This window comes from Ovis canadensis, chromosome 14 (assembly GCF_042477335.2).
Source record: "Ovis canadensis isolate MfBH-ARS-UI-01 breed Bighorn chromosome 14, ARS-UI_OviCan_v2, whole genome shotgun sequence".
Lineage (NCBI taxonomy): Eukaryota > Metazoa > Chordata > Mammalia > Artiodactyla > Bovidae > Ovis > Ovis canadensis.
Window position 1 is genome coordinate 71,391,295 of NC_091258.1, and position 19,283 is coordinate 71,410,577.

General features: G+C 52.4%; 1 protein-coding gene across 3 annotated transcripts; it reads right to left on the reverse strand.

Moving 5' to 3' along the window:
• Positions 1-8,191: 8,191 nt before the first annotated feature.
• On the reverse strand, positions 8,192-18,966 carry LOC138419173 (sialic acid-binding Ig-like lectin 5). Of its 3 annotated transcripts, XM_069551568.1 has the most exons (9): positions 18,837-18,952; positions 18,326-18,609; positions 17,915-17,999; positions 17,683-17,730; positions 16,319-16,576; positions 15,949-16,233; positions 14,478-14,571; positions 14,055-14,130; positions 8,192-10,628 (listed from the first exon to the last, which is right to left on the reverse strand). In XM_069551568.1, exons 3-9 carry the CDS (start codon positions 17,946-17,948, stop codon positions 10,449-10,451), a joined length of 975 nt encoding a protein of 324 aa, XP_069407669.1. In that variant the 5' UTR covers positions 17,949-17,999; positions 18,326-18,609; positions 18,837-18,952; the 3' UTR covers positions 8,192-10,448. The 3 variants fall into 3 exon arrangements, with proteins under 3 accessions (XP_069407669.1, XP_069407668.1, XP_069407670.1); XM_069551567.1 differs by lacking the exon at positions 17,915-17,999 and having other exon boundaries at positions 18,326-18,685; positions 18,837-18,966; XM_069551569.1 differs by lacking the exons at positions 18,326-18,609; positions 18,837-18,952 and having other exon boundaries at positions 17,915-18,034.
• Between the last annotated feature and the right edge of the window lie 317 nt (positions 18,967-19,283).

Sequence of the window (19,283 nt, forward strand, 5' to 3'; positions counted from 1 at the left end):
TCCCTGGGTGGGGAAGATCCCCTGGAGAAGGGAGCGGCAACCCCCTCCAGTATTCTTGCCTGGTAATTCCTTATGGACAGAGGAGTGTGGCTGGCTACAGTCCATGGGGTCACAAAGAGCTGGACATGACTGAGAGGCTAACACTTTAGGGCTGATTCTGTTGTAACAGCCATTGGGATTCTGCTCCTTTCCTTGTGTGATGTTCCTCTAAACATGTCAGCAGCTGATGTGGTCTAATTTTATTTTTAATATATTTTTTAAAATTCAGGTCCACATAATGACAGCACCATGATGACAGAAGTGCTCCTCATTCCCTTTATTTCTGTAAAATATTCACAGAATAAAAATTATTTTTAAGACTGCATAGGGGACACTTGGGGGGAATCCCAGGTGGCTCAGTGGTAAAGAATCTGCCTGCCAAGCAGGAGAGTTGGGTTGGGTCTCTGGGTCAGGAAGATCCCTTGGAGGAGGGCATGGCAACTCACTGCAGTGGACAGAGGAGCCTGCATGGACAGAGGAGCCTGGAGGGCTGCAGTCCACGGCATTGAAGAAAATGGACATGACTCAGCAACTAAACAACATGTTACACCTGAGTGGCAGTAAGTACATCACTATGTTAGTGCAACCATCACCATTGTTTCCAGAATGCTTTCATCATCCCAAACAGAAACTCTGGGTGGAGAGTCAGCAGGGGAGAGCCCGCCAGGACTTTGAATCCAGCCCGTGGTGTGGGCCCCTCCGTCCCCTGCGTGGGGAGGAAACAGCTGCTCCGACTGTGCGGGAAGTGGACGGGAAGCGTCTCTGGTGAGTCCTCTGACCCGAGGGCCGTGTTTCCCAGCGAGAGGAAGCAGGAGATGCTTGGGTTCAGTGACTCAGGGAAGAGATGAGGCTGCTGGAAGGACCAGGGTCACGACGGGGAGGAGACGGGCTTCAAGATGAGCTGTGCTTAGGAGGAAGGTTGGGGAGCCTTCAGTGATTTGTTGGATCCGTAGAAGGGGGCAGGGATTAAAGGCTGGCAATTTCGCCTAGCACCCTCCCCCGCCTTGCCTCTCACCCCGCCCCCCTCACCCCCCTTGCGCCCCATCCCCTTCTGGCCTTCAGATGGGGGCTCTCATCAACGGCACAATAAACCCAGTAGAGCAACGGCTTTGAGGAAGAAAATAGCAGCTGAGTTTTGGCCGCCCCGAGTGTAACAATCCCAGGAGCCATCCCAGTGGAGGTGTGCACTGGGATGTTGGTGGTGAGATGCCCCATCACTCACCTGAGGGGTTAAAGACGGGGTTTCCTTTGCCTCTGACACGCCCCCTGCCGGCCTGGCTGACTTCCTTGTGCAGCGCCTCACTCTGCAGGGCAGACCAGGCTCTTGAGTCTTTTCAGATTGGGATTCAACGGGGATTGGACTCACCCACCCCCCGCCCCAGCCGTGGTTCAGGGACAGGAGGGGTGGGACAGGGCGGTTGGCCCCACAGACCTCCTGGAGAACAGCAGGGACCTCCATCCCTGACAGTGGGCTGGGGCGGGGGGGCGGTGCGGTGAAGCCGGTCCCCAAGCGGAATCCTCAGGTGCCCCTGCCCACCCTCCTTCCCTTCAGCCTCCTGCCCTCCCCTCAGCCTCCTCTCCCGGGGCAGTGCTCACAGGAGGCCCAGGAGACAGAGGAGGAGGAGCAGAGTCTTGACAGCCGCTTCCCAGGTGGCTACCAGGACCGCCTCTGCAGGGCGCGCTGACCGCCCTGCGGGAGAGCGGACGAGGCCGCGTCACCCGCTGGTCCTCAGCCTCGTCCTCCCGCTCCCAGGTGGACTGCGGTCCCTGGCCTTCCAGGCTCCCCCCACTCACCGGATGGAGGACCCCACGTGCCCGCCTCCCCCCACCCCGCCATCTGCCCGCCCAGCAGCTGTCGTCGGGGGCACTCAGGGCCTGCCGGTGGGTGTGGGCCTCCGCAGGCCGCCCCCGGACACTCACTCTGCAGCGAGAGCCTCAGGGAGACGTGCTGGGAGCCCAGGGCGTGCTGAGCGCGGCAGGTGAACTCCCCTTCGTCTCCCACGAGCACCCGTGGCAGCTCCAGCACCTCCGGGTGGCTGGGCGGCGAGGCGCGGAGGGTCAGGCTCCCCCGGGCCCAGCTGATCCTGGCGGGGGGGTTGCTGTCGACGACGCAGACCAGGCGCAGGGACTGGCCCTCCGAGACTGAAAGAGAGGATCCGTTTTCCTGGGCTATGGATGCTAGAGGAAAGGAGACCGAGGGTCAGAGAGACCCAGAGACTGGGAGGAAGAGGAAGATACACTTGGAAGAGGGCTGAGAGGGAGCGGCCCACAGACACTGACTGGGAGAACCACAGACTCTGTGAGAGGGATCCAGAGGGAGAGAGTGAGCGTGGTCCCTCAGCACTGCTGTGTGCTCAGTCCGTGCCAATGGGCTCTGCCTGGTGGATCCAGTCCCCACGAAGCAAACAGGGAGGCTCTTGGCCTACACAGGACACCCCTAAGTGCTCTCAGCCCTGCTGTTAATTCCACATGCCCTTCGTTTAGAACCCACATGGACCCTGAAAACTCTTGTCCCTTATTCATGGTTTTACTTGACACCAATTTACTGATTTAACAAGCTGTCTCCAAGGAGGCTCAGGCTTCCCTGGTGGCTCAGTGGTAAAGAACCTGCCTGCCAGTGCTGGAGATTTGAGTTCATTCCTTGGGTTGGGAAGATCTCCTGGAGGAGGAAATGGCAACCCACTCAAGTATTCTTTCCTGGAGAATCCCATGAACAGTGGAGCCTGGTGGGCTAAAGTCCGTGGGGTCACAAAAGAGTTAAGACATGACTTAGTGATAGCAACTAGACAAGGATGCTCACTCTTAGAAACAGCCTGGTGAGGAACTCGGGCCCAGGAACAGGGGCTCACAACACCACATAATACTTCTGCTGGCAGTGACTCTGGGCGGCGAGGGCCCCTGTGTATGGTAATGTGAATGCTACTGTCAGGCCCAGGAGGGCATCCTGCAGAAGGCTACATCGGCAGTCAAGTGTAAAAAGGAAAGCAAGGATGGCGAGATGATGATGAAGGGTTGGAAGGGCATTAAGGGAAGGAGGAACAGAGCTTGCAGAGATGACCAAGGCCTGTGCATATCGGGAAAAAGCACACAGACTTGCAAGTCTGGAGGGAAGGGGTTGGGGTGGGTGTGGGGGGCCTTCAGAAATGGGGCCACAGGACAAACAGTGGCATTTGTTTTTTTAAACTGAAAGTGGGAGAAGCAAATGTGACTGATAAATGTAGCTGTGGGTATGCATACATGCTAAGTCACTTCAGTCGTGTCCAACTCTTTGCAACTCTATGGATTAGCCAACCAGGTTCCTCTGTCCATGGGATTCTCCAGGCAAGAATACCAGAGTGGGTTGCCATACTCTCCTCCAGGAGTCTTCCCAATCCAGGGATTGAACCCAGGTCAATGATTCCTTACCATTGAGCCACAGGCAGATTCCTTACCATCTGAGCCACCAGGGAAGCCCAAGAATACTGGAATGGGTAGCCTATCCGTCTAAGCACTGTAAAAATCACTGTGTATGTATGCTCAGTTGCTCAGTCATATTTGACTCTTTGCGACCCCATGGACTGTAGTCCACCAGGTTCCTCTGTCCATGGAGATTCTCTAGGCAGGAATACTGGAGTGGATTGGCATTCCCTTCTCCAGGGCATCTTCCTAACCCAGGGATCGAACCCAGGTCTTCCACATTGCAGGTGGACTCTTTACCATCTGAGCCACCAGAGAAGCCCACTATATTCAATATCCCGTGATAAAGCATAATGGAAAGAATATAAAAGAATATTACAATAGTTACAAGATTACTCGTGCAGTGTTTCAGTTAGTAAAATAAAACGAACACCACAATTTCCCACAGGAAAATTGTGGATTTTAGATAGATGCACAGGGATTCAGAATTCATCCATGCACTGAAGTACTCCACAGTCCTGAAGAAGAATAGGGATGTCTGAACTACTGCTATCAAAGGATGCCTAAGATGCTTTAGGCAAGCAAACCAAGGCTCAGAGCAGCTCATGGACACAGGTAACTTCCCACAAGGGGACTGGGCATCTGAGGACAGACTCTGCTGAACATTTTGAATTTTTGATCCTGTGAAATACATATGACAAGCCTAGACAGCATATTAAAAAGCAGAGACATCACTTTGCTGACAAAGGTCCATATAGTCAAAGCTATGGTGTCTCCACTAGTCATGTACAGATGTGAGAGTTGGACCATAAAGAAGGCTGAGCACTGAAGAATTGATGCTTTCGAACTGTGGTGCTAGAGAAGACTCTTGAGAATCCTGTAGACTGCAAGGAGATCAAACCAGTCAATCCTAAAGGAAACCAACACTGAGTATTCATTGGAAGGACTGATGCTGAAGCTGAAGCTCCAATACTTTTGCCACCTGATGCAAAGAGCTGACTCAATGGAAAAGACCTGGGAATGACTGAAGGCAGGAGGAGAAGGGGGCGACAGAGGATGAGATGGTTGGATGGCATCACTGACTCAAGAGACATGAGTTTGCAAAAACTCCAAGAGATAGTGAAGGACAGGGAAGCCTGGCGTGCTGCAGTTCATGGGGTTGCAAAGAGTTGGACATGACTGAGTGACTGAACAACAATACATAACCTGTCAAAATAGATGTAAATTACAAACTATTGGGAGAGCACTTCCCTGGTGGTCCAGCAGTAAAGAATCCACCTGCCAATGCAGGAAACATAAGTTTGATACCTGGTCCAGGAGGATCCCACATGCTGCAGGGCAACTAAGCCCATGTGCTACAACTACTGAGCCTGTGCTCTAGAGCCCGGGAGCTGCAACTACTGAGCCCACGCACTGCAACTACTGCAGCCTGAACACCTAGAATCCATGCTCTGCAACAAGAGAAGCCACCGCAGTGAGAACCCCTACACCGAAAGCAGAGAGTAGCCCCTGCTTGACACAACTAGAGAAAAGCCTGTGCAGCAACGAAGACCCAGTGCAGCGAAAAATAAAATTTTAAATGTAAAAGTATTCAAATAAAAAATGTTTTAAAATGTAAAACTATTGGGAGAAAATAAAGAGCAGAGCTGGAGGAGTCAGGTCGTGGGTGGTGAGACGCTTTGAGGGGTGGGCTCTGCCCTGTGGATGTCGCCCTGCTCTTGGGGAGCAGAGGAGGAAGTGGACAAGTCCCAGGGGAGTGAGGGGAGGTGGGGACAGCTGGGCATAGTGGCCACGGGGGCAGAGGAGGGGCAGGGACCCCTGGGTTCACCCACTAGGAGGCTCTGGTCACTGGGGTGGGTCCAGAGTGAGGCAGGGACCAGCAGAGAGCAGCCCAGCCCTGAGCCGGAAGCAGCCTCTCTCCCGACAGCCCAGGAGGGGACCTCCTTCCTACCTGTGTTGTTTCCTTGGAAGACAGTCACAGTCAAGTTCTGTGGAGGGTCTGGGACAGAGAGACATGGCGGATCCACGTCACTGGTGAGGCCTTGGTGGACCTGGGCCCAGTGTCCCCAGGAGCTGCAGAAACGGGGAAAGGGTGGGGGGGCGGGCATCCTCCTACCCCCCTCCCAGCCTGGATTCCAGAACCCGGTGTCTGAGGCCCTGGTGCCCCCTTCCCCTCTGCCCTTTGACCCCATCAGAGACCCGGGTGTCCTGGCCCAGCTCTCACAGGACACGTTGAGGCGGACGACCCTCGCTGTGGTCACTTCAGCTCCAGGCAAGGTCACCTGACAGGTGAGCTTGGTGCCGTGGTCCTGGGGTCGTGGAGTCAGGGTGAGCACCGATGAGAGACTTGTCGTGAGAACCTGGGAAGAGACGGTGGCCCCCTTCCAGGAGAAGATGGGGGGCGTGCCCCGCTCACAGGCCCAGGGCACAGAGCAGGTCAGGTTCCCGGGGCGGCCAGACACCAAGGTCCCCGAAATGAGGATGTCAGGTGTGTGGGTGAGGGCTGATGAGAGGAGGGGGGAGACAGGGGATCAGGAGGAGGGTTTGGGGTGTGGCCCCAGAGAAGCCTCAGACTTCGGTCCAGTCTCTCCCCCTGGGCTGCCACTTTACCCCAGATGCCCTCCCAGGAGGAGCTCCCATCCCAGCCCTGCCCTGGGACCCTCCCTGGGACCTCTCCTGGACCTCCCCCCACAGCCCACCTTACCTGTCACATGCAAAGAGAGCTGGTTAGACATAAAATTGTTTTTCACATTTCCTCGTTCCATCCTAAAAAAGTATGAACCATTGTCCCTCCTCTTGGCGTCCCTGATCTCCAAGGCGCAGTTGTAGGCCCGGGTGTCCCCGAGGAGATGGAATCGTCCCTGGGTCTCCTCCTGCACTTCTGTGTCTGGGTTGTTTGTGGCCACAGGAGCATCCTTGGATGTCGCCGCCCCTTCCCGAAACCAGTAGCCCAGAGTTGAGGTAAAAATGGCCCAGACATCCCAGGGGTAGGAGAAGGAGCAGGGCACGAGGACACACAGGCCCTCCTCCACCGTCACCAGCTCCGGCACCTGCAGCTTGTAGTTCTCCTCAGGCCCCATCTGGCCCTCGGCTCCCTCCCTCCGCCAGAGCAGGGCCACCAGCAGCGGCAGTAGCAGCATGTCTGTAGTGGGCGGTGGCAGATTCCCTCAGGGCAAGCCTCTTTCTTAAGGTTCATTTCGCAGGAAATGGAAGTTGCGAGATCTAGAGGAGGCACCAGCAGGAAGACGAGGGTGAGGTCAGAAGGAACCTCTGTCAGAGGAGGAACTTCACACCAGAGAACGCTGGCAGCGGAAGAGCCCTGAGGGATCCGACACCCACCCACCACCTCACGTCCACTCCTGGGGACGCTGGGCCAAGGAAAGCGAGAGACTTGCACAGATTCACACCCCAAGTTGGGCCAGAGCCCCGCCTCCCGCCTCCCTGTCAATGCCCTTCCCCTCGGGGATCATTTTCTGAAAAGCCACAAAGAGTCCCTTCTGGCCAGACCCCCTGAGTCACAGCTTGTAGGTGTTTGTGAAGATCGGTCCAGCCAGGGTGGGACCTAAGGACATGGGAGGTGGGGGCGAGGAGGTCAACTGCGTATCCTCCCTCAGTGTCACACACCCTTGAGGCACCGTCCAGTGGAGAGCCAGTAAGTGTCCCAGCGTTTGGAGCTCCCTGTGAAGAGGAATTGTAATTCTGTGAATATTTGTTTTATGGATTTTGAGGCTTCATTTGTAGATGCATACATGTTTAAAATTTTATATTTGAGGGGGAGAGTGAATTAAACCTTTGCTCTTCACGACGTGCTCCTTCTTAATGCCTTTGGCATCGAAAACTCACCCAAGGAATTCCTTGGTGGTCCAGTGGTTAGGACTATCATTGCCCAGGACTAGGGTTCAATCCCTGGTTGGGAAACTAAGATCCCTGCAAGCTGCACAGCATGGCTAAAACAAAACAAACAAACGAACGTCAACAGCAAAAAACCTTCTCCATCTTATGTTAGGATAACGACGTCAGCTTTTCATGCTTAGTACTTGTACCATGTATCTTCTGACATCTCGTTTCAAACTTTCTGAATCCTTAAGTTCTAGTAATGTTTCCTGTAAATATGGGGAGACAGATTTCCTTCATTTGTCCTGTCCTTCATTCCTCCAAAAGCACACGGATGTACTCTGCTTGCTCCTGAGAGGAGAGAGCAAGGTGAACTTGACACACCAAGACTTTCTCCTCACCCTCCAGCAGGGAGCTGGGCGGGGCATCAGGAGCCTGGAAAACTTGGAGTTGGCAGGAGGGGTGTGGCCAGGAGCCTCAGGGTGGGAGGTCACGAGAGGTAAGTGGGATAGTGCGCTTAACCCAGCAGAGTGTCTAGAATATGGTGAGCCCTTGGAGGCGGCTGTGATTGTTTTTGTGGGTTGGGGTTGTCGGGTTACCACAGTTGCCCCCATGCCTCTGTGACTAGTTGCCACACAGCCCTTCCGCCTTTCCCCAGAGTTACTTCCTCTCACTGTTCCAGTACATGACAGGCTCTGCCCTGCCTCTCCGGCTTTGCTCGTGCAAACCCCTCTGCTGGGGGGCTTTGGTGCTCAGGACACATAGAATTAGGACTGCCAGGCTGGGAACCACCCACCAGTGGGAACCATCGGAATCTACTGGGCGAGAGTCTTGCTCCTGAATACGGGCAAGAACGTTCCTCTTGTGTAGCTGGTGGGTGTGGAGGAAGCGGTGGGAAAGTAGGACAGGCACTGGAGAGGAGGCCCATTAAATGGGTTTATTGTCGGTTTCCATAATGTCTTAGGACATTCCCATTGCTTGCTTTCTTTATTTTTCTGAAACAGGTTGCTTTGTCTTCTCTTGAGTTTATAATGCACAATCCTTTCCTTAGATACAGAGTGTTTTTATCCCCTCTGCCATTTTCCAAGATCCTTCTCTATTCCCTTCTCCCCAAGCCAACTGTACTCCTTTCTCCATGAACTGCTCCTCTTAAATACAATGCAAAGAGTGAAAATAGAATTTAATCCTCAGGAAACTATGCTTGGTATGAAGAACACATAAAGCATTCCTCTTCGAAGTATCTGTGGTCCCCTCTCTAGGGCCTGGGACTTTGTAATACTGAGGGTACCTACGAATGAGAGGATTGTGTAAAATCGTGTTAAGCTCCTTCCCAGCTCTAATGACCTATGATGCAATGTATTCCATGTACATTTTAGAATCCAGCTCATTGAGTTCTACCAGAGCTCTCACTCAGAATTTGAGATTGCCTTGAATTTATCCATCTGACCTCCTAACAATATTGAGTCTTCCAATCCATGAACATGGTACATAGCTCCATTTATTTAGGTCTTCTTTCATTTCTTTAAGCAATATTTTAAGGTGCTCAATATACAGGACTTACATACATTTCAATTCATTTCACATTTCATGTAACTGTAAACTGCATCTTTAAAAAAATATTCAATTTCTAATTGCCTTTGGCCAATACATAGAATTACAAAGGAACTTTGCAATTTGAATAAGTACCTTAACACCTGGCTGAACTCTATCCGGGCTTCCCAGGTGGCTCAGTGGCAAAGAATCTGCCTGCCAATGCAGAAGACGCAGGTTTGATCCCTGAGTTGGTAAGATCCCCTGGAGAAGGAAATGGCAACCCAATCCAGTACTCTTGCCTGGGAAATCCCATGGACAGAGGAGCCTGGCAGGCTACAGTCCATTAGGACACAAACGAGTCAGACACAACTAAGCAACTAAACAGAAACAAACTCTATGCTTGGTGTTAGCAGTTTCTTGGCAGATAATCTTAGAATTTCTAGGCACACAATTATTACATCATCTGTGAATAAAGACTGTTTTAGTTCTTTTATGAATCGGCTAATTCTTATTTCTGCTTCTTGCATTTATTGCACTGAAGAGAATCTACAATATATTGCTTAATAGAAGTTGTAAGAGCAGCCATCATTGCCTGATTTCCAGTTCTGTGACTTCTGGGACTGGCCCCTCCAAGCCTTAGGAGAAGTTGTCAGCAAAAAAATTATGTGTTCTGAGTCCACAAAAACTTTGTGTCAGGATCTTCATTGCCTGTTTTCTGTGTATACTTTCACTGCTCTTTCACAACAGTCTAGCTAGACAGGAATGGTGTCCCTGCTCACAGAACAGTCAAGTGAGGCACAGAGAGACAAAGTGACTCATTTGATGAGTGACACAAATGAATGTGAACTCAGTTCTTTTGGTCACAGCCCTCCACTCCTGGGCAGCAGATTGAACAAAGGTCCGTCTAGTCAAAGCTGTGGTTTTCCCAGCAGTCATGTACGGATGTGATCATAAAGAAGGCAGAGCACCGAAGAATGAATGCTTTTGAACTGTGGTGCTGGAGAAGACTCTTGAGAGTCCCTTGGACTGCAAGGAGATCAAATCAGTTCATCCTAAAGGAAATCAACCCTGAATATTCATTGGAAGGACTGATGCTGAAGCTGAAGCTCCAATACTTTGGCCACTTGATGCAAAGAACTGACTCATTGGGAAAGATCTTGATGCTGGGAAAGATTGAGGGCAGGAGGAGAAGGGGGTGACACAGAATGAGATGGTTGGATGGCATCAACGACTCAATGGACATGAGTTTGAGCAAGCTCAAGAAGATAGTTAGGGAAGATAGCCAGGGAAGCCTGGTGTGTTGCAGTTCACGAAATTGCAAAGAGTTGGACACGATTTTAGCAGCTGACCAACAACAACTTTTGGTCACAAGTCGTATGGTCTTCCACCCATACCAGGGGATTCTGACCACCGCCAAGAAGGCCATTTGTTTTTAAATGATTGGAGACTGAGTGTTACAGGCTGAAAACTCTTGTCCTTATAAGAAGAATGAATTAGGACACAGAAACACACAAAGGGGAGGCCGTATGAGGACATGGGGGGAAGACAACTATCTCCAAGCCAAGGAGAGAGGGCTCGGAGGGAACCAAGCCGGCTGACACCTTGACCTCAGACTTCCAGGCTCCAGACCACGAGAAAAGAATTCCTCACTTGTGTATCTTGATCTCTGAGTACTCAGTGTGAGAGCCTTCCTGTTCCTGAGGCTTCGGCTTGTGAAATCGGAGGAAAGCATAGTGAGGCTCTTGTTCATTTCTTGAGATGGGGCCAGCCCCATCGGGGCTGGGGTGGTCTGCAGGGGTGTCTGTCCAGAACTGGGGCTGGCGTTCCTGAGAGGAAGGAGGAGAAAGGATTCAGATCCAGGCAACAGGGTCTGGGAGAACTATGGAGTCAAAGAAGATGGAATGGAATTGGAACTGATGGAACTTTTATCATTTGCCCATTCATTTGTTCAAACATAGTTAATTCAGATTGACCAGCCCTTCGTGAGTGTTTACATGAACCACGTTATATTGTTTAAAAATGCTAGGAGAGAATACTATTGTCATATGTGTCTTAGAAATAGTAAAACTAAGGCTAAGAGAGATTATACACATTGTTTTCCTGAAGACACACCTCTATAGATGCACCCCTGAGCCAGGACTTGAAACCAGTTCTTTCCAGCTAGGGTGCTGTGCTTTGTTCAGGCTGTGTGTGTAGGAAGCGCTGTGTGCGGAGTGATGAAAAAAGGAGACATAGTCGCTCAGATTATGCAGTGTGTTGTTTTATGTGTGTGTGTGTGTTTTTCTTTTGAGGGGGTGGTTTTGTTTGTTTTTGCCATACCACACAGCTTGTGAAATCTTAGTTCCTTGACCAAGGATCAAATGGATGCCCCGTGCCATGAAAGCTTGGAGTCTTAAGCATTGGACCTCAGGGAAATCCTGCTTATGGTTTTCTAGGCGAGGCAGTTAATAGACAAATACACTTCAAGGTCTAAATTTGATAGGAGATATTTTGAAACGTAAAGCAAGGGTGGGGGTGGGCAGGTTCTAGAAGACAGAGTAGAGATCAGATCCTGCAATAAAAATGGCAACCAGATCCCCTCACTCATATCTGCTCCCCGCCTGCAACACCCTCAGGCTATAGGAGCATGAACTAGAAACCCTCGAACAGCAGCAAAGAGAGGCAGACAAATCATCCTCAGATTAGGAGAAAATGGTTGCTGTTGTCGTTTAGTCACTAAGTCATGATTCTTTTGTGACCCTGTGAACTGTAGCCTGCCAGGCTCCTCTGTCCATGGGATTTTCCAGGCAAGAATAGCAGAGTGGATTGCCCTTTCCTCTTCCAGGGGATCTTCCTGACCCAGGGATTGAACCTGCATCTCCTGCCCTGGCAGGCAGATTCTTTACCACTGAGCCACCTGGGAAAGTGAGAGTTGCTCAGTTGTGTCCAACTCTTTGCGACCCCATGGACTATAATCCATGGAATTCTCCAGGCTGGAATACCAGAGTGGGTAGCAGTTCCCTTCTCCAGGGGATCTTCCCAAACTGGGGACCGAACCTGGGTCTCCCACATTGCAGGTGGATTTTTTACCGGCTAAGCCACCTGGGAAGTCCGAGAAAATTGTTATTTTACTTTATTTTTTTGGCCATGCCACCCGGCTTGCAGGATCTGAGTTCCCCTGACCAGGGGTCAAACCCAGCCCCGCCCCCTGCAGTGAAAGTGCCAAATCCTAACCACTGGGCCACCAGGGAATTCCCATGAAAATGGCTATTTTAGAAGATAGGGAGAAGGCTGCCCATATTAAGGAAAAGCAAGGTGAAAATGAGTAAGTTAATAGTTTAAATCTACTATAGCCAAAACACAGAAAGGAAAAAAATGTGTCTGTTAATAACTGTGACTGAAGTATCTGTATACAGATGAACCTCACCAATCAAAAGATAGAGACAACGACTTTTATTAGCAAATGCAATTTAACTACATAGTTAATGCATGATTTATTCCAGGAATATTGGAATCACCTACTGTGAGTTACGAGCTAGGCGTTGCTCTAGGTGTTGGGAAGACAACAGGGAATAAAGTAATAACAACAGCAACAAACTGCCTTTGGGACTTACTAGAGGAGGGAAAGGTTCTGATTGGTTATCAGGAGAACTTGCTTCATACACACCAGAGACTCTTCTAATCATGCCTCATAACTACTCTGCTCTTCCCTGGTGGCTCAGATGGTATAGAATCTGCAGGCAGTGAGGGAGACCTGGGTTTGATTCCTGGGTCAGGAAGATCCCCTGGAAAAGGGAATGGCTACCTGCTCCAGTATTCTTGCCTTGTTACAATAAGTTTTAACCACTGGACCACCAGGGAAGTCCCAATATTAATAATATTCCCATGTCACAGGAAATAAATAGAGGTCAGAAAGAGGACATCATTTGTCCAAGGTCACACAGCTTATAAATAAGATAGGATTTGAATGCAAGCAGTCCAGCTCCAGAGTACATGTTTTGAACCATGATGCTATACTGACTCAATGAGATACTCATCAAAAAAAAGATAAAAAGAAGGTTACTGAAAATTTGAAAGTAAAATAACAGAAAAGATATCTCATGATTTCTGACAAGATAGGGATTGAACACACACTAAGGATTCCATTACCCAAGATTAACCAAGAAGAAACTGCAGGGGGAAATATGTAAACTAAATTTAAAACCTGATTTTCTGTCTTCTTGTTCTGCCAGTTCCTGAGAGAGGAGTTTTGAGATAATCAGCCCTAACTGTGGATGTGCCTATTTCTCTCTGCAACTCTATCTGCATTCGTTGATTTATTTTGAGAGACAATGCTCCATTATTGAGGGCATCCACACGTAGGATTTTACATCTTTTAATAAATCACTAGAGGCCATATACAGAGAGTGAGCATTACGTGATTCCATTTATATGACACTCGAGAATGGACAAAATCAATCAATAATGATAGAAATCAGTGACTGTTGGAAAGGGGTGGGGTTGAATGAGAAGGGGAATAAAAGAATTGGGGGCCCTGATGGAAATGTTCCCTATCTTGACTGGGAACATGGTTACAAGATGTATGCGTCTGTCAAAGTTTGTATAACTTCATACTTAAATGGTGTTAATACCTCTATATGGGCTTCCCTGGTGACTCAATGGTAAAGAATTTGCCTGCCACTGCAGGAGACATGGGTTTGATCCCTGGGTGGGGAAGATCCTCTGGAAAGGGAAATGGCAACCCACTCCAGTATTCTTGCCTGGAGAATCCTATGGACAGAGGAGCCTGGCGAGCTATGGTCCATGGGGTCGCAAAAGAGTCAGACACAAGTTCGTGACTACACGACAATGTCTCATTAAAATTGAAAGTAAATAACAGGGTGGTAGATTTGAAAGATACCCATCAGGAGTGATGCACTGTGGCGCTGGGGTGCATCAGGCTGTCTAGCTACTTCCTATCTTCAGTGAGTCTGACATAGGCTAGGTTTGGGCCAATTCTCTTCCCCATAATCAACGTGAGAAGAAAAGGCTAAAGCTCTAGGAGAATATGATAATCTGACATACCAAGCAAAATACCCCCCAACCAACCAACTAAACTGCCTACATATTTCATCAGAAGCAGCAGTGCTAGAGTAGTTGAATCAGTAGTTTTAAACAACCCCACGTGGAATTCCAGGGAGTGCTGGATGTTAATAGGGAAATGCCAAGGGCTCGGACCAGGGATACCACCCACAAGGGATAAACTGAATGGGACTGCCTGCCCCATTACTCACCCTGGAGCCTGAGCCCACGGCCTGGTTCGTATCATCCATGCTTTGCACTGGCTGGGTCTTTCTGCGGGTCTTCACTCTAAAGGAACAGCCCCGGGCGTTTCAGCCTGCTAATTTGGGTCATGGGGTAGGCAGACCATCCCCTCCTCCCTACGAAGAGCACAGAATGAGGGAGGAGGTGGCAGTGGATCCAGTGTCCAGGTGCTGCCACGTGGACAACCCAAGAGCTGGACTAGGGCTGGGGAAGAAACCTCCAGGCTTGGTCCAGTTGCTTACGGGCTGATTCACGCCATCACTCAGCTTTCATTCTCTGTCTCGGGGCTTTCCAACCAGTCCCCGGCCCTCCAGCTCCAGTTTTCTGAGATTCAGTGACCCTGAGCCCTTCCCACCCTGGGCTTCTCCCTCCACCATGGAGCCCCCTCTCACCTGAAGATGAGATACAGGCAGAGAGAAAGCAGGACTGTGACGCTAGCTCCCCCACCTGCTCCCAGGACCTTGCCAGCCCTGGGCTGTGGTTTACCTGTAGACAATTTGAATCTTGTTTAAACTCCAACCCCAATACATGGCATCTTCCCAACAGCCCACCCCTCTCTGTGTTGTTAGTGTACCCGCCTCGCCCTTGACTTCCCATCCAAGACTCAGTCACTGGACGTTTCCATCGCCCTGTAGACCCTGGGGCCAGCCCCTTCCCCTGGACTCAGGACTGAGAATCTTCCACCACCAGCCATGCCAGCTGGGGCCCTGGGGTGCCCCTCCTCCGAGCTCCATCCCTCTGGGGCCGTTCAGGTTGACTTGTGCTTCCTTCTCCCAAGTTCATATGTTGAATTCCCCTCACTCCTAGTCACTCAGAATGTCACCGTATTTGGAGAGGAGACCTTTACTGAAGTAGTCAAGTTAAAATGAAGGCCCAGCAGGGCCCCCTGGTGGCTCAGTGGGAAGCAGTGTGCCAGCCAATGTGGGATCGATCCCTGGTCCAGGAAGATCTCACATGCCTCAGAGCAGCTAAGCCCCTGCGCCACAACTACTAAGTCTGTCCTCTAGAGCCCGAGAGCTGTAACGACTGAAGCCCTTGCTCCCTAGAGCCCGTGCTCTGCAACAGGAGAAGCCACCTCAGCAAGCACCACAACTCAAGAGTAGCCCCTGCTCTCCACAATTAGAGAAAGCCCCCATAGCAACGAAGACCCAGCACAGCCAGAGATAAATTATTTAATTAAAAAACATGAGATCAGCAGGGGCTAATCCGATATGACTGATGTCCTAAAAAGGGGAAATTTGGACACAGACACAGGCAGGCAGAATAATGCCATGTAAACATGAAAGCGGGGGTGGGGAGGCTTCCCAGGTGGCGCTAATGAAAAAGAACCTGCCCCCCAATGCAGGAGACCCTCATCCAGGCAGAACCTGCCCTCCAGTGCAGGAGGGGTTCAGCAGCCACGGGGGTGCTGTGGGTTCGATCCCAGGGTCAGGAAGATTCCCCTGGAGGAGGGCATGGCAACCCATTCCAGTATTCTCGCCTGGAGAATCCGATGGACAGAGGAGCCTGGCGGGCTGCAGTCCATGGGGTCACAAGGAGTCGAACATGACTGAAGCGACTGAGCACTCACAGACACAAACACGAAAGCAGAGATGGGGGTGATGCTCCTACGAGCCAAGGAACACCAAAGGTTGCCAGCAAAACTTCCAGAAGTCGTGGGGGAGAGGCCTGGAACAAATCTCACAGCCTGCGATGAAATCAACCCTGCTGACACCTCGATCCCAGGCTTCCAGCCTCCAGAACTGGGAGGCGTATCTTTTTAAGCCCCCAGTTGGAGGTGCTTTGTTCTGGCTACCCTAGCAGACTCATATAAGGACCCAGGCTCCTCTTCTCTTGGGCATCACCCCTCGGCAGACCCCTGACCTGGCAGCAGCAGGACAGACCCGCTCCGGGCCCCGTGGACGTTCAGGGCCTCACAGCTGAGGCTCAGGCCGGAGCTGAGCCCCTCGCGGAGGCTCAGGGAGCTGTTGGCCCAGGGCCTGGCGGAGCTGGAGCGGACCTCGAGGGAGGCGTTACTGAAGTTCTCCTCCAGCAGCCCCTCGCCCAGCCGCCAGCGCAGGGAGGGGGCCGGCCAGGCTCGGGAGGAGCAGCTGCAGCGCAGACCCTCGTCCTCCTGGGAGCAGGAGGGGCCCAGCAGCTGTGGGGGTGCTGTGGGGAGAGATGGGAGGGATCAGGGGTGCCCCTCCCCTCCCTGGAACCCCAGCATCCTGTCCCCAGGGGACCCCACACTCACAGACCACGAAGAGGCTCAGGGAGATATTTTGGGAGCCCAGTGGGTTCTGAGCCCGGCAGGTGAACTCTCCTTCTTCTGCTGCCCCTACACAAGGCAGCTCCAGGACCCCGGTGCTTGAGATGGGGGTGGCCTCCAGGGCCGGAGACCCCCGGAACCAGCTCAGCTGTGCAGGGGGGTTGCTGTCAGCAACACAGAGCACCTGCAGCGCCTGGCCCTCCTGGACGGGAAGGAACGAGGTGGTCTGCAGAATCTTGAGGGCTTCGGGGGAAGAGAAGGGCAGAGACAAAGAGATGGGCTGGGCAAAGCTGGCACCTCTCTCCTCCTGCGATGTCCACACTAGCTCTGGGGAGAGGACTGGCAGAGTCTGAACCACAGGAATTCAGAAGAAGCCCCAGCAGTTTACCTGGAGCTGCCCAGACAGTACATCAGATGGGGCATAGAGGGTTCAGGACAAGGATGTGTGTGTTTGAGACGCTCAGTCACGTTCGACTCTTTGTGACTCCATGGACTGTAGCCCTCCAGGCTCCTCTGTCCAAGGGATTCTCCAGGCAAGAATACTGGAGTGGGTTTCCATGCCCTCCTTCAGGGAATCTTCCTGACCCAGGGATTGAACCCGGGTCTCCCGTATTGTGGGCAGGTTCTTTACCATCTGAGCCACCAGGGAAGACCTGGTGGACAAGGATACAGTGAGCAAACGCAGTTATGGGACAAAGAAGAGAAAACAGAAGGCGGTAAAACATCAGAGAGGGATTTCTTTGGTGGTCCAGTGGTTAGGACTCCACACTTCCACTGCAGGGGACACGGGTTCGATCCCTGGTCAGGGAACTAAGATCCTGCATGGTGCATTGTGTGGCCAACTGCTGACCAGCTCCCCCGCTCCCCCCGCCAAAAAAAAAGTCAGAGAGAAAGCAAAAGGAATGTGACAGCTTCCTTTGAATTTAGCCAAAGAAAGCCGTGGGTGAGCTGAAGGTTAACTTCAGGGAGCTGAGCTTTCGGGATTCTACACCCCACCCCCCAGCTCTCCCGTGTCTGACCTCAATAGCTGGGCTATTCCACTTAGTCCTCTGAGGGGACTTCCCAGGTGGGACTAGTGGTAAAGAATCCACCTGCTACTGCAGAAGACGCAGGAGTCATGGGTTCAGTCCCTGGGTGGGGAAGATCCCCTGGAGGAGGAAATGGCAACCTACTCCAAGCATTCTTGCCTGGGAAATCTCATGGACAGAGGAGCCTGGTTGGCTACAGTCCATGGGGTAGCAAAGAGTCTAACAGGACTGAGCAGAAAGTCCTCTGAGGTCCAATGAAACTCTGTCCTGGCAGAGACCTGGGTTCCATCCCCAGTCTGGAGGGAAGAGGTTTCTTCCTACCTGTCCTGTTTCCTTGAAAGATGCTGATGGCCACGTGCTGTGGAGCGTCTGTGACAGAAGGATAAGCAGGATCAACACTCGTGGGGAGGGAGTGGGCGGGCCTTGGTGCCATGGAAACAACCAAGCGGGCGGCCGTTCCTGTTCAGCTGCAAGACCCGGATGTCAAGCCCCACCCCAGCTCCCCCTGCCCGCACACCCTCAGGCCCCCTGGGTGTCCTCGCCCCTCACTCACAGGTGACATTGAGCAGGATGGTCCGCTCTGCCATCGCCCCGCTTGTGAGCAGCTTCACCTGACAGGTGAGCCTGGTGCCGTGGTCCTGGGGCCGTGGGGTGAGGGTGAGCACCGACTAGAAGGGGGTCCTGGGGCCCAGGGAGCTGGGGGCAGCTGACGGCCAGGAGAAGATGGGGGGCGTGGCCCGCTCACAGGCCCAGGGCACAGAGCAGGTCAGGTTCCCCAGGCGGCCGGGCTCCAGGGCCCCCGGGCTGAGGACTTGGGGCTGGTGGGTGAGGGCTGGTGAGGACAGAGAGGATAGGGCGGGCCCCCTTGGCATCTTGTTAGCCTGCCCCGGGGTCTTGTCGTGGTGTCCCCACCCCAGCCCTGGTTTCCCATGCCCCTTTCTTTCCCTGAGTGCCCCTACCGTACCTGTCACGTTCAGAAAGAGCATCTTGTTTAGATATGGGAGTGTCCTGAAGTGTGTCTCGACTTGAAAGAAGTATGTCCCGCTGTCCCCTGCGTTGACATCCGTGATGCTCAGGCTGCAGTTTCTGGCCTGGGGCTCCCCGGGGATGGAGAATCGCCCCTGCGTCCCCTCATGCAGCTTCTGTTCTGGCTTGTTCGTGGCCACCGGGGGATCGCGTTTTGTATCTGCCCCTTCCCGGAACCAAAACATGTAGAACTTTCCAAAGGAAACCCAGGGGTGGGAAAATCTGCAGGGTAGGAGGACACACAGGCCCTCCCGTACTGTCACAGTCTGCCGCAGTTCCAGGCGCTGAGCTAGGGGTACTAGGCAGAAGAAGAAAGTCAGCCTGGAGCTCCCGTGCCTCGCCCCGTGTGTGTGTGTGTGTGTGTGTGTGTCTGTGTGTGTGTGTGTCTGTGTGTCTGTGTGTGTGTGTGTCGGGGCAGGGGAGTTCCCCGCACCCCTCAGCCCACTCACCTCCCAACAGTACTGGCAGCAGCAACAGCAGCAGCAGCAGCAGCAGCCGCATCCCTTCCTGATGTCCCACGGGGCCTGCCTTCTGGATCCGCCTGATCCACCTTCTGGATCAGTCTGAAAGAGAAGGGCAAGCTGCAGATAAGGGGCGGGCAGAGGAAGCTCTGCCAGGAAGCTGTGGTGAGGATACCAGGCCACAAGCCCCTAAGAGGAAACTTCAGGCTTAGAGTCAGCTGTGGTTGGCCCCGCTGAGATCATTCTGCCATTTCTGCATATTGGAAGGTGACCCTGAGGAATCAGAGGAGGCGAGGGGCTTGCCCGAGTGAGGCAGCAAGGAAGGATGAGAGCCCCTGAGTCCTGCCTCCTGGGCTCCTGCCCTGTTTTCTACACTGGATAAGGGGGCTCCCCTATCTAGCTCCCCAAGAGTCATGGTCTGGGGAATCCTCGTGG